At 50.3% G+C, this 14,255-nt stretch overlaps 1 protein-coding gene across 1 annotated transcript in view; it reads left to right on the forward strand.

Annotated features, from left to right (window-relative positions):
* Positions 1 to 12,072, forward strand: part of GRK3 (G protein-coupled receptor kinase 3) — an 82,684-nt gene extending 70,612 nt beyond the window's left edge. Inside the window, exons 15-20 of the mRNA XM_039225384.1 lie at positions 447 to 513; positions 1,522 to 1,617; positions 4,646 to 4,808; positions 7,084 to 7,220; positions 9,621 to 9,734; positions 10,563 to 12,072. Coding sequence (XP_039081315.1) covers positions 447 to 513; positions 1,522 to 1,617; positions 4,646 to 4,808; positions 7,084 to 7,220; positions 9,621 to 9,734; positions 10,563 to 10,724 — 739 coding nt within the window. The 3' untranslated portion in view covers positions 10,725 to 12,072. The remainder of the gene's footprint in view (positions 1 to 446; positions 514 to 1,521; positions 1,618 to 4,645; positions 4,809 to 7,083; positions 7,221 to 9,620; positions 9,735 to 10,562) is intronic.
* Positions 12,073 to 14,255: the final 2,183 nt, after the last annotated feature.

A 14,255-nucleotide genomic window follows, 5' to 3' on the forward strand; every position in this document is an offset into this window, starting at 1 on the left:
AGGGGGTTGGCGTACACTGTTCCTAGATTTCCAGTCTGCTTCTAATTAACATCTGGTGCTTCCTAGGCCTGCCGTTCGATCCACGATGCTTCATAGACATTTGCTGTACGTCTCCTCAGTGCAGAGCTCTCTAATTTAATTCCCACTTGAGTTGGTTCTCATGCAGAACCCCATGTATTCGTACGGCCGCCACATCCCCTAGGTTCTCTTAAACTGAAATGCACATCCTCTGTCAATTACCATATGGATAATCTGCCTGGTTTCCGCACACAGTACTTCTGAATGTTCTGTGTTTCCTGTGTTGCTTTGAGAGAAGCACATTTTACTTGCTTACTTACAGAACTGAAATAGTCCTCCCTCCGCGTTCGCTCACTAGGAGACAGTTTTTGCAAAATACTGCTTAGGTTTGCAGAGGCACACTCACCACTCCTGTGCCTCTTCCGCAGGGCGCAGGAAGTGAAGGAACACAGCTTTTTCAGAGGCATCGACTGGCAGCAAGTCTACCTACAGAAGGTACTCTGGGACCCCATGCTGGGCACCACTGCTCCCCACTTCCGGAGCCCGTCCCCCTGGGGTCCCGCCCCAGCCTCCCACAGCCACTGGGTCCTTCCTGCTGCCACACGGCCGACTCCCTTGGGGCCTGCTTCTCCCCTGGTTTCCCTCATTTCCACGTTTTGAAAATATCTGCAGTATAAATTAACAAATGCCGAGATGCAGTTGTTACCTGGTGAATTCCAGTGTCCGAGTAACTGAGACACTTTAAGCTTTTGCTCATCTCTTTGACTTCCCATCTCGATCTGTGACCGTGTTTTCATATAGAACCCATCTAGGGAGGGACGAGAAAAGTTGGTAACGAATTTACGTCTGCTTTCTAGCCCAGCACCACACAGCGTTTAAGAGTCAATCTGATGGGAGATCAGCATAACTCCCTCCCCTGACTTTGGAGATATGTTTATATTCCCGTTGATGCAGGAAACCACCCCCCAAATTAAGGTTTTTGAAAAAAATTTTGTAATAGCTCTGGCTTTGTTTTTGCGTGATCTCAGACCATCCAACTATGGAGGCCCGATGCTTTGTTAGTCCCACCTGATGTGAATGAAGGAGTGAGCTCCAGCGTAGCTGGCGCCGGCCTCTGGACATCTGTGGGCGCGGAGCACTCCTCCCGGCCCATGGCAAGTGGCACGGAGCACCGCGCTGTCCAAGAAATCGTGTGTTCCTGAAGATGAGCTGGTGGCGTGTGCCGTCTTGACACTTCATTACATTCAATGCTGCCTTAAGACCCTGGACGTGCATTTTCTTTCCCCCTTCAGCTTCTCTAAAATCTGGGGTCTTTTCTCAGGGCTCTCTGCATAAGGTTCATCTGTGACATACGTGTCGCACCAGGTTACGGGCTCAACCGGAGCGCTCTCAGAATACAGCGTGTCAGTGTCCTGCCCTGTGTTCTCACTACAGAATGGTAGCTTGGGACGGACGGCCATAAGGTGGTCTGATAACTGAACCATTCCTGTTTGGATCTTCTAGTACCCTCCACCCTTGATTCCTCCCCGGGGAGAAGTCAATGCCGCTGACGCCTTTGACATTGGCTCATTTGATGAAGAGGACACCAAGGGCATCAAGGTACACTTGGGGTGTTCGCCCGCAGGTGCTTTGAAGGGTGGGGAGATTTTTATTGGCAGTCAGACTGGGGGAGCATCTTAGTATTGGCCGGCCTGTGGGGTGTCGCCCGTGAACAGATGTCTCCATATTTGAAGAATGGAGCCGTCGAGGACCTAACTTAGAAGCCATGAAAGCTTTCTCCTGGCTAATTGTTTTATGTTTGATATACTACAGAATGGTCAGTTTCTTACAAATTTGGAGATATTTGCAATTGAGCTAGAACTTGCGTGTACGCAAAGCGGAGAAAAACAACTGTGTGGTAGCAGACACACTTTGCCTTGTGCTGGAGAGCCAGCCATCTTCATCCTTCTAAGTATTCTGGTCTCCCCATGTTAGGATGAAAAGAGCAAACAGCATGAGTCATCTTGCAGTTGTCAATCAAAAGTGAAATAATCACTGTTTTTTTTTTTTTAATCCTCTGCATGTCTCAAACTTTTGTTCACGTCATTATGTCTCTTGGTAGGCAAGGCATAATTAAGGATGGTGACTCATGGGAGAAAATCCTCCTCAGGGTGCTAAGTCAGGGCGTCTCCCCACGTGTCGGCTTGTGTCTGCCCCCACCTCCCTGGCTTCCCCCAGGACCCCCCCCGTCTCGGTTCAGCTGCCTCATTGTACCCTGTAAGCCCCCCCTCACTTTCCCTAGAGAGCAGCCCCCCCCCCCACCGCCTTGCCCCGGAAGCTCACACACCTTTGAGGACCTGTAGCCAGGGACCCACGGAACCAGAGCCAGTGGGGCCGTGGGGGCAGAAGTGGTGGATACGTGGCTGGGGGATGATGGGAAGATTGCCAGAGCGGAGGGAAACAGGAGGACCCACGGATGCCAAGGGCACTGGGACCAAGGAATGGCAGCTGTGTGGGGAAGGAGGGGCTGTCAGGGGCTGCCAGGCCCAGCCTCCCGGGAGGGGGAGCTAGGGCGAAGGGGAAGTAGAGAGGGCCAAGGCCACTTCCATGGGCTGGCACCATGGCTGTCCCGGGGACAAAGGGCGACTGATGCCTGGACGTGAGCACCACCAGGCGGCGTCTGCAGCCTGGAGAGACATTCACGTCAGAGGCTTACGTACGTCTCCACGGCCAGGCTTTGGGCAGCAGGGTCCTTTAGAAGGATTGCTGTGGTCACCGTAGAATTTGGTCATCACACATACTGCTGTCCGCCAAGGGGTGCTATTGATAAAAGGGCTAGGATGCAGTGGCCCACAGACATTTTTGATATTCAGAAAAGATCCTCATACTTTAAATTTTGTAGACTGTAATCGAGGGTCCAGGGTCCAACAGACCAGGCTCACATCTGCACTTACTGGCTGTGACTGGTTTGGACACCCAGGTTTCCCCAAGGTCGCCTCTCTAAGCCTCCTGGTTTGTAGTCAGTGCCTGAACTAGGATCTTCGATCAGTGTGCTTTTCATTCTTCGTGGCCAAGAACGAGCATGTTCAGAACCAGAAGGGCGTGTGGCCAGGGCCCGCTGGAAGTGGGGGGCCCCAGGACAGCCTCATCCTACTCAGTGGGGGGGGGGGTCCTGAATCTTAAGAAACCATTTATTCTTTATGTTCGAAAAAGCTGCCCAAATAACAATTCTGCTCTTTAAAACAAATGAGCAAACCCAACCAAAAAGCTCACCTCACATACATACAAATTTTCTTTTGTTTTATTCATTTTAACAACCAAGGCCAAGTCCTGAGAGTCAGGCTCTCTGAAAGTCTAGGAGGTGGAATGGTTTGTATACAAAGCCAAGTTGACCCTTTCAGAAGACCTGCTTTGGAAAGAAGTGTGCTTTTACTTCTGGAAAACGCTTCAGATTCTTTCCCGTGTCCCCTGGTCACAGGGTGCCCCCGTGGCCAGGTGCACTGCAGCCCACCACACACACTCGCACGCCACCAGCATTCACGCCCCGGGCCACTGAGGATGTCTGCTCTGGCCTAGCGTGGGCGTCCAAAAGAAACCCCTGAAAGAGAAAAGGAAGGCTCTATGAATCAAAGCGATCCTAAAAGCAACACATGATTGTAACAGTTCACTGAGCACAGGTACGGAACCTCAGTGTGTCACTGATTTGCTCAAGTCTTAGGGGCTTGAGCCTTGGGGCTCAAGTCTTGAGGCTTAAGAGCCCCTTCCTGCTCTTTTTCTTGTGAGTAACTTGCCTGTTATAATGTCTATTCAGTACTTGCCTCCCAGGCAGAGGAGCAAGTGCATCAGGTTCCTCGAGAGAGGTGTGCTTTTTTGAATGACAGATGCATTCTTTTCTCTCGGTGGGGTTGCTCACCTTTCTGCCACAGAACTGTAACTCAGAGGTGCAAAATCCCTTTCTTTGCTCATTTTCAGAGTGCGGCCTCTAAACTCAGGGGAAGGATGAAGAATTTTGAGTCAGAGTTTGGAAGGGAAATGCTGTCAATTAAGTGTGGTTTTTATTGTAGTGCCTCCCCAAGGCTCTGTCGCCCAAATGCCCGTTACCTCTTGGCTTCATGCTTGCACGTGATTGCTCTGTTCACCTGGGTTCTTGGCTGGAAGGTTCATGGAATGAATGGAAAATTTGGCCTCGTTCCCTTCTGTGCATCTCACTTTTCAGACGAATTGAGGGTGGTTAGAAAACCCTCCTGCCTTCTCCCTTTTAATCATTTCTGAAACTACGGGGATCTAGTTTCCTCCTTTTACAGATAAAATATCCACGCCATCGTTGAAGTTTGATTTTGTTGCCGGTATCTTTCCGTACTTAAATAAAACCCTGTATGGGTTAGTTTTTCGTGGGCCAAACCCTGATAAAGTTGGCATAAGAGAATGGGCTGAATTGTAACTGGTCCAGGACCAGAAGTGGGATGCCCTCCGCCGGACCATTGGCGGATCGTCGTTAGCAGATGTGTGTGGCTCCTGGTGAACTGTCGCTGAAGGGTTACTTGGTGTCATTCCGTTATCTTCCCACACACAGATAGGACACTTCTGAATCTATTGCCTTGCTAAGGATGTTAAATCGTTAACTATCTTGATTTCTTAAAATAATAAGCTTCTTGATTGCGACCAAGATCTCTACAAGAACTTCCCCTTGGTGATCTCTGAGCGCTGGCAGCAGGAAGTAGCAGAAACCGTTTATGAAGCAGTAAACGCAGACACGGATAAAATCGAGGCCAGGAAGAGAGCTAAAAATAAGCAACTTGGACACGAAGAAGGTAAAACAGGCAGCGTGCCTCGAAGTATCTTCAGTGCGATGAATTCCTTAAAAAATTTTCTTGTAAAGCTGAAAAAGTATTTGGGTCATAAAGTACTTTCCAGGGGTGGTGGGGGCGGGGGTGGGGGTAGGGATGCCATAAATAGTTTCGTGTGGCTTGGAAAAGTGCAGGATAATATTTCAAAGCTTTGAGTCAACGTATAAATAAAGATGGGCAGCATGGTCATGTCAGCGCGCCCTCTGACCTTGGAACCTTCAGGGCCAGTTGACAGGGTCTTCCTTGAAGACTGAGCGTTGCAGTGTCAGGAGCAGCCCCGGCTTCACGGGCGTGTGACCTAGGCCACCTCAGAGGACACCCCACTGGGCTGAACACTCTGCCGTCACCGCCTTGACATTCTTAATAGTTTTTGAGCAAGGGGTCCACGTTTTCATTTCTCACGGGGCCTCGCAAAGTATGTTGGTTTCGGGTGGGGATCTTAACACGCATGTCACTTGTCAAGAGGGATCGATGGATATAATTACGGTTATTCTACAAACAGCATTGAAGGATTACCAAACCGCATTTTTGTTTAGAACATTTGAGCGCCCTACTGGGATTTCCAAAGTGGCATGCCTGACACCAGGCATCAAACCAGTCAGCCATTCTTGATTCATCAAACATTGTCACTCTTGATTTTCCAAAGATTTTATGAATTTTGGATATTTGAATATATTGTGATTGATGGTGATGGTATCAATTGGCTTCAGCTCTAGGCAAAGACTTTTCTGAGGCTAATGCTATGTAACAAGAATGACCAGAACCAATTTCATTCTGTTACTAAGTTGCTTGAGGGGGGGAGGGGCATCTTGATGCCGGCTCATTCGTCCTGTTGAGTTTGCCAGTAGCATTCAGCACCTGCTCAGAAAAGTGTGCCTGAGCCTGGATGAATCCCTCCTTACGTAAAAGCCCCCCTGAGTACCCCACAGGAGCAGTATAGCCCCGTAACTATGCTCACCTCCGTTCTCCAGGGAGGTGGGCTTTGCCTCTAAGCTGCTCCTGTCCGTTCCCATCATTCTGGACTGTTCGCTGTAGCAAATTTTACATGGCAAGTTACATCGACAGTCATTTGCTCGAGGGAGGGCCATGATGTCACTGGGATCTTGACAGACTGGACCGAGACAAAATGCACCTGAATGACCTTGCCCAAGTGTATCCTTGTAGCGAGAGCTGCATTTACAGCATCTAGGAAATTAACGAATTTATTTTCATATATGAGTGATTGCTTCGGGCATCACTGGGTCTTGGTGGAACATCTCAGGACTCACCTTACAGAGCAGGACAGTCTAGGTTTAGGTCGCTGAAGCAGACCTGCAAGCCTTCTACCTTCGATATACGTTAGCAGTGCAAACAGTTTTCCGTTAAAATGACGCCAGGGGGCCCACCCGATCCCCTCATCCCCCCTCCCCCCACCTTGGTTCTTTTCCCTCCTGCCTGTGACGCAACGTGGGTGTTGCTTGTCAGTTTATCCCGGGGTCGCCTGTGAGGACTGTAGCTCCCTGAGGCCAGGGGTTGGGGCTCCTGTAATATGGGCACTGCTGAACCCAGAGTGCCCAGAACAGGCGCTCCCTTCGTCGCCATTGAATGAACGGGGGGAGAGAGCGACTTTTAGCACAGTCACGGAAGCCTTTAAAGAATCAATGCCAGCCACGTAAAATTAACCTTTAAAGAGAGAGAGACAGAGAGAGACCGTATTTCACTCTAACAACGTGATTAGGACCTACCATGCGCGTGAGCGAGTTGGTCTGTCTAGATAACCGTGGATTTGAGGGATAAACATAACCTTAAGGAATAAGCAGCTTTGATCCGTGTGTTACCTTGGCTGCTTCGTAAGCCCCTAATCATTATTCAGAGGATTGAAGGGAGACCCCCAGAGCCCCTTACAGGCCCAGGTACCTTGGGCAGAGCTTGAATCGAATTCCTCTCTAGTCTCCAGTTCTTGCTACACAGAATGAAAGAACAGTTTGAGATCACGCCTCTGTCCTCTCTGAGCAGTAAGGGAACATCACAAACTCACCGGAATATCGAGGAACAGCCATTTAGTATGTCAGCAGGGACCCAGAGAGGCCTGCTCTTCTGATCCTGAGATAATGGTTTACGTGGCATATTCCACGCCAGAGAAACTTGGTTTTTCCAAAGAGCGTGTTATTCTTTTGTTGTTGTTGTCGTTGTTTCTGAGAATCACACGGGCCATCTGTCCCAGAGCCCGTTTAATTCGCAGCTGTTTTATATTCCTCAGATTATGCTCTGGGAAAAGACTGTATCATGCACGGCTACATGCTGAAGCTGGGGAACCCGTTCCTGACTCAGTGGCAGCGTCGATATTTTTACCTCTTTCCAAACAGACTTGAATGGAGAGGAGAGGGAGAGTCTCGGGTGAGTCAAGTGCCGTCATCAGCACGCGCTGCTGGGTCCTGAGGGCCACACGGCTCTCCTATCTCAGGAAATACCCGCTGAGCTCCGCGTAGCTGTTTAACTTGCGCACGTGAGATTTTGGTGTTCAGACTTTAGCTTTCAAACTTAGCATCAAGGAAGGATTTTGTAACATCTGAAAATAGAACGTGAGAGTTACAGCCAGGTTTGAAGAAGGCTAGAGAGTCAAATAAGAGAATAACAAACAATCTCAGACTTTGGAGTCAGACAGAGGTGCTTAAATCCAGAGCTTAGAGAAGAAGGTCCAGCGCCCGCGACACAGCCCAACAGTTGTGAGTCTGGATGTGCCCAGAGTCTCCCCTTTACCGGGCCTCCCCTCATCAGGCAGTGAGCTGAGTGACGCCAGCCAGGATGCTGGGCGCAGAGGTGAGGTCGCCGAGCCTCACTTCCTCTGGCCTCTGTGGCTTCCATTCCATACGCAGAAAGATACAGCTCAGGTCCTTTTCGAGGGCTAATGTTTGTGAAGAAGGTAAACAGAAATTTCTGATCCCCACTGTCCCTTTAAGCAAGGAAGACAGCATTTATGAAGCGCCTACTGTGTGAGGAGCGGAGGGCTTGTCCCGGGCAGGCAACCCCAGTGGGAGGCACACTTCCGCTCTCATGGAGGGATTGGCCAGGCCTCCGGGGCCAAGGAAGCAGAGCAGGGGCCCCACATCTAGTTGATGTGTTGTGTGTGTCCGAAAACCAGCCATCAGTTGTCTAGTGGTAAGAAGGACAGAAAGTAGTAAACTCTAATCGTGTGCGTTTGACTTTTTGAAATCCCTGTCGGTAAAGTGGCTGTTTAATTATGAGTGATCGCTGGTGCACCTTGCATTCCTCTCTAATGCACAAAACCTTCTCACCATTGCCAGGGCCACAGGGTCCTTCTAAAGCTAATACATCTGGGCTCCAAAGGACTATTACTAAGTCTCTGGGGGTCCCGAATTATAACTCAGGTGCTGGCAAGTATTGTATAATATGAATTATATTTCATATTATAATAATACACTACATATGTGTGGTATATGTTATATGTATTTTATAAATCTATAAACTCAGCACCCAAGTTATAATTCATATATGTTAGTATTATATATTTCCAGATAACGAGTGGCCCTGGGCATATGACATATTTACAGTTAACCCGTAAACAACAGGGGGGATCAGGGGTATTGGCCCCTCACGCGGTTAACAACCCACGTATAACTTTTGACTCCCAACAAAGACTTAACTACTGATAGCCTTCCGTTGACCAGAAGTCTTACCGATAACATAAACTGCTGCTTTGCACACAATTTGCCTGTTACGTGTCTTACATGCTGCATTCTGACAATAGCATCAGGTGGAAGGAACAAAATGTTATTAAGAACATCCTAAGGCAGAGAAAATACATTTGCAGAACTGTCCTGTGTTTACTGAAAAAGAAAAACAACATCCACGTGGACGTACAGCCACGCAGTTCAAACCGTGCTGTCCCAGGGTCAGCTAAGGCCCGCAGTCCTCTGGACAGTCACTGTGGTGCACGGCGAAAGGAACTTGTCTCCCTTTTCAGGATATTCGAAAACTTAAAAAAAAAAATCTTCCTTTTTTTTAAACCAGGGGACGCAGTAAGTTAGCTTCGTTTCAAAAGAGTCAACATTCAGCGTGCTGGTTGAGAGCTGTATAGGTTTAAACAGATGGATAGATTCGTAGGTGTAAATCAGGTAACGTAAAACGTGAGCATTTGCGATGGTGTGGTTTTTCATTTCGGATTCCTGGTGTCTTTATCCAAAAAAAGAAAAAAAAAACAAAAACAAAAACAGAAAATCGTAAGGTGCTCATGACGCTGTAGCCTTCACCTTAAGCCATCGTGTTACAGGCTGGGCGTGGCCATCTTTTAAGGATGTCACCTGGATTTATAACCTCATTTTGATATTTTTGAGATATCATCAGCTCACAAGCCAGCCCTGCTAGGCCTTTCCTGAGCTGCTGTGTCAAAACCTCGGCCACGCCCCGTTTGCTCACATTGGTCACACGGCATTTCATTGTTTGCTCACAGCCTGGTCGGTAGAATTCAGACGGGCATGCGACACAGGGCACGCGCGCGTCACAGCCACCCAGAAGTCAGTTCTGTGTCGAGGGAACAGCTGTGCCTCATTGAGACAGTCCTCTTTTGCTGTTTCCTTCGAGATGCCATAGTTTAAATTCTATGTATCTTCCTTGTAGCCATTCGCCCTCACTTCTAGAACGTCATCAAAGAAAGAAAAAGACCAATTTTTTTTTTTTTACTTCTAAGCTGATAGTTTTCCATATTATTTATTAACTCAATGTAAGAAGTTGGGAAATAGTGTGAAGTAATTTGCCATTTTTTTTTTTAATGGCTAGCAAAGTTTACTGACGATGGAACAGATTCTGTCTGTGGAGGAAACGCAGATTAAAGACAAGAAATGCATTTTGTTGAGGGTGAAAGGAGGGAAGCAGTTTGTCCTGCAATGTGACGTGAGTTTTTTGGTTGTTTTTTAAAAAACGTGTCCCCTAGGTGAAAGAGCAGCTGTACACATGTGCAGGGGAGGGGCAGAGAGAGAGAAGGAGGGAGAGAGAATCCCAAGCAGGCTCTACACTCTCAGTGTAGAGCCCAGGGCGGGGCCTGAGCTCATGAACCGTCGGTTCCTGACCTGCGCGCAAGTCAGGCGCTCAGCTGACTGTACCCCAAGCGCCTTCGTCTCCTGGTTCTTCTCTTCCCGCGTGTTTGGAGCCGAGGCTTAGGTGGTGAAACAGATACAAGATACCAACGTGACTCATCTCAGGGGAATCCCGTCCTTCTCGCTCCAGGGTTCTAGCACAGCCCAAGTTCAGTTCCTCGGAGGTGCTGGTGTGTGTGTGTGTGTGTGTGTGTGTGTGTGTGTGCACGCACATGGATAGGTGTAGGTGGGCAGGTGGGGGGAGGGGTATGTGTGGGTGTGCCCACCAGAGCATTAGAGAAACCAGCATCAATACCCCAGATGTGCCGGCGTGCAGGTGCTTGTTAATCTGTCAGAGCTCCTCTCTTGGTATTCTTTTACAGGCTTGAGTTTAGAAACCAGAAATCAGAGGGCATTTCTGAACAGATCACCAGCAGTGCTTCAGGCTGGGGATCAGGAGGGTCCCCTGAGGGGCTTCGCCGGCCTGCTTCTGGCGCTAGGCCCCAGAGGAGGGCCCCGTGTGGCCCTCGGGGAAGCGGGCCGCCGCGGGCCAGAGAGCAGCCTGGCACGGCTGTGACCAGAGGCACCTGGCCGTGCGCAGGTCAGGCCAGGCCGCTACAGCGTGTCCCTTTGTGTCTCCATGCAGAGCGACCCCGAGTTTGTGCAGTGGAAGAAGGAGCTGACTGAGACGTTTACAGAGGCCCAGCGGCTGTTGCGCCGTGCCCCCAAGTTCCTCAACAAGCCCCGCCCCGGCGTGGTTGAGCTGTCCAAGCCCCCCCTCTGTCACAGGAACAGCAATGGCCTCTGACACCCAGGGCACGAGGGTCCTGGGGAGACAGGGCCACAAGGAAGCCCTTGCCGGGGGTTTCAGCCCTTGACATGGAGCCTTTTGGAGACGTCCAGGGGTCGGAGGTTCAGTCCCCTTGTCCCCAGGGCCCCTCCACGGCCAGGAGGACCTAGGACACTGAGGTGCCCCTGGTAGGAGCTCTGACTGCCGCCCGGCAGGGGGCCTCTCCCCCCCCCGTCCTCCCAGTGCCTCCTGTGCATCACCTCTGTCCACTCTCGAAACTACTGAAGAAACAAGCGAAAGTTCCTCTCCTTCGTCACCTACCAGTTTGGGCGTACATGAACTTAGGACTTGAAATGATTCCTGCCTGTCCCGTCAGTCTGTATGTCTGATCATCAAACACACGTTACACTTGCCGGGACGGAGCGGCGTCGGGCACAGACAGCCCCGGCGCTGCCCTGTTTTACGTACTGGACCTGTGCGCGCCTGTCCCCCCGCTGCGGGGCCGGACATCAGCCAGGCAAACCGACCTCCCGCTGCTCTGGGCTCAAAGCCGAGGGTACTTGCCGGGAAGGCTGCACGTGGGCGCCCACTGTGGGTGGAACCCCTCCAGTCCCAGCCTGCCTCCGACAGGGAACAGAGGGAGCGTGCCCTCAGAGGAAGGTGGTGGCCACTCACCTCTGAGGGCCCCCCGGCCGCGGAGCCCTGGAAGGCCTGACGGGCCCCGAAGGCGAGGCGGTGGGGTGTGGCGCCCAGGGCCACAGGGATTTTTCAGACGTCTTCAAATAAACGAAATAGCACTTTCGCATGTCTGGGTGCACGCGGACGCCGGGGTGGGGGGGGATGGTGAGTCTGTGCAGGGTTCCGACAGTAGGCGGTTCCAGCGCGTCCCTGTGCCTCGTGCCCCAGGACACGTGTCCAGCACGGGTGTGTGCAGGAAGGAAAGAATCGCTCTGTTTCACCTCACAGCCTAACTTCCAGTGAATCTCACGGGCTAAAGAACGCGAAGATGAAGGTGTCCAGGTGGGCTGACCATGCTGTTGGCTTTTCCATCGTCCTTGGCCTGTCGGTAGTGAGCAGTACTTTGCCCCCGGTGGGGGGGTGGCCCCACACCCCAGACAACGGGGGAGTGCCAAGGCCGTTTGCCTCATCCCCGAGGCGTCGTCTCCGCTCCCACCAGTGTCCTGCGCCCTTTTCACGCCACAAATAAATGCCGGGCTGTGAGCGGATGTTTCCCAGTGAGGCCCCTCCATCGTCAGACTAAAAATAATAACAATAATTTTTATAAAGTCCACATACTTGTCTTCTTAGTGCAATCTTGTTGTGTGTTTCTAAGCTAACTCCTAACAATATAAACAACCGATCGTAACTGTCTGCATCCTGCCCTCGATAATTTCAGTGGGTCCAAATCTCCGTGTCCTGTGTTCAGTGGGAAAGTAAGTCCTTTTCCATGAACTCCTATTTGGAGAGTTTGGAAGGTAATTGGAGAACGTGTTTGATTTCGTAGGAGTTACTTTGGAAAAGGAGTCTGGAGGTTCATGACCCATCTCAGCTACCAGCTGGGGTCTAAATGGGCGTTTCCGTTCTACTCCACGACCACCAGCGGGGAGGAGGGGTGTCCTATGTACGGGCCTGCCCCTGTTTACAAGGCAAGACCTGCGTTCACATTGTGTTTAAAAGAAGAAAGAAAAGAAAAACCAAACCAAACAAAAAAACCTGCTAGCAACAGAAAAGCAGTTGTTCCTCATAGAGGTTGAGCGCCTTCCCGGCCATGGCTAACAACAGCTGTCGCTGCTGTCACCGGGCCGGTGGCAGGCTCCCACGCCCTCAGCAGTTACAGTTTGCTGCGCCCGGAGTCCCCGCTGGATAGAGTCAGGGACCCCGTGCACAGACTCCTCCAGGGGCTGGGCTTGGCCTCTCCACTTTCACACCGAGAGCGTCAGCCGCACCAGCCTGCAGCGAAGATACCATTTTTGCTCCAGAGTAGAAGGGGTCTTTTCGAAAGGAGACGTGACTTGGAAAATATCCTAAGGGCCCTTCCACCTCACCTTTCATTCCCAGTGCTGGGGGCTTGTCTGGCCTGTCTCCTTCCTACCTGCATTTGTCCCCACGGGCGTTCTCATGGGGCCGGCTTCTCCGCTGCCAGACGGAAGACACCTCTGGGACCCTTCTGTGCCTGTGTGGCCTTGCGTGGCCAAAGTAGGCTGCTGGTTTGTTTTGTTATTATTTTTTTAATTTTTTTTGTGTGTGCATGTGAGACAGCATGAGTGGGGGAGGGGCAGAGAGAGAGGGAGACACAGAATCTGAAGCAGGCTCCAGGTTCTGAGCTGTCAGCACAGCGCCCGATGCGGGGCTTGAACTTACAAACCACAAGATCATGACCTGAACTGAAGTCGGATGCCCAGCCGACTACACCTCCCCAGGCGCCTCAGGCTGCTGGTTTAGAAGCCTTGGTGCACTTGGCTGTTTCAGAAGGTTTAAGAGTGTCACACCATTCCTAGAAGTTTGGCCCTTCCTATGTTTGGACCATTACAAAGGACAAAATTCACACATTTTCTCATCATTCAAGGAAGATGAAGTTGATAGTATTTTTATAAAGTTATACCGTCTTGATTTCATAAATCGAGGGAATTAATAGAGCAAAGTCAAAAAATGAAGATTACCTCTACCTGCTCTACAGCATGTACGGAATCCATGACAAACGTGAGTCCAAGGTTCTTTTTTTAAGCTGAAATATTCTCTCTGGTGCAGTCGCTCCTTCACGGCACTGCGGGTCGTGGTTTTCCCTTCCGTGTCATGTTGAAGTATGCTTTTTCAGGAAAACTTTTAGAAATTAGCTGGTTCAGTGCTAATGGAAATGATTGACCGGTTCACTGACATTATGGTTTCAAAATCCGTAGAAGGGCCAGCCGCAGAGGACGACAAGTGTCCCACTCAAGAAAGACCACAACGACAACACAAAACCATCTGTTGGAAGCAAGACTTCGCTCAATTTGTGATTTGACCTGTGCCACACGGATAGCAGAAACCATTGTGTTAAGGCCCTCGCAGGCCATTAAAAAATACCTTTTACCAATCGACAGTGAGCTTTAACTACACAAGATAAGATCCACGTGTGGTTTTTCTCTGATGAGTTACAAAACTTCACTCGTAGTCGGGCCAATTCAATCACAGCATTTGCCCTTTCGATGGAATCAATTTTTCATGTCAGGAAGAAAACCAGGTTCGCAACGTTGGACCTCTTTCACACGATGTAAATGTATAAAACATACTTTGAAAGATGCTGGTGTAAAGATAAGACTTATTTTGTAAGACTTGATCACACATGGTTTTTGGGTTTCTCTCTCAGTCATGTTCAGGGAAGTGTTTCTGGGCTGTGCAGACACGCCTGATGAATTACCTCCTCTCCGCCGCTAAGGATTGACACAGTTGTGCCGGAGAGGAGGGGGACAGGAGTTTCCGGAGTCTGTCACAGAGTGGTGGCTGGGGGGCCGTGGGCTGAAGGAGTGGGTGTATTGGGTGACCTCCCCCCCCCGACAAGAGCAGTGGTAG

This window comes from Hyaena hyaena, unplaced genomic scaffold (genome assembly GCF_003009895.1).
Source record: "Hyaena hyaena isolate Hyena2069 unplaced genomic scaffold, ASM300989v1 scaffold_19, whole genome shotgun sequence".
Taxonomy (NCBI): domain Eukaryota; kingdom Metazoa; phylum Chordata; class Mammalia; order Carnivora; family Hyaenidae; genus Hyaena; species Hyaena hyaena.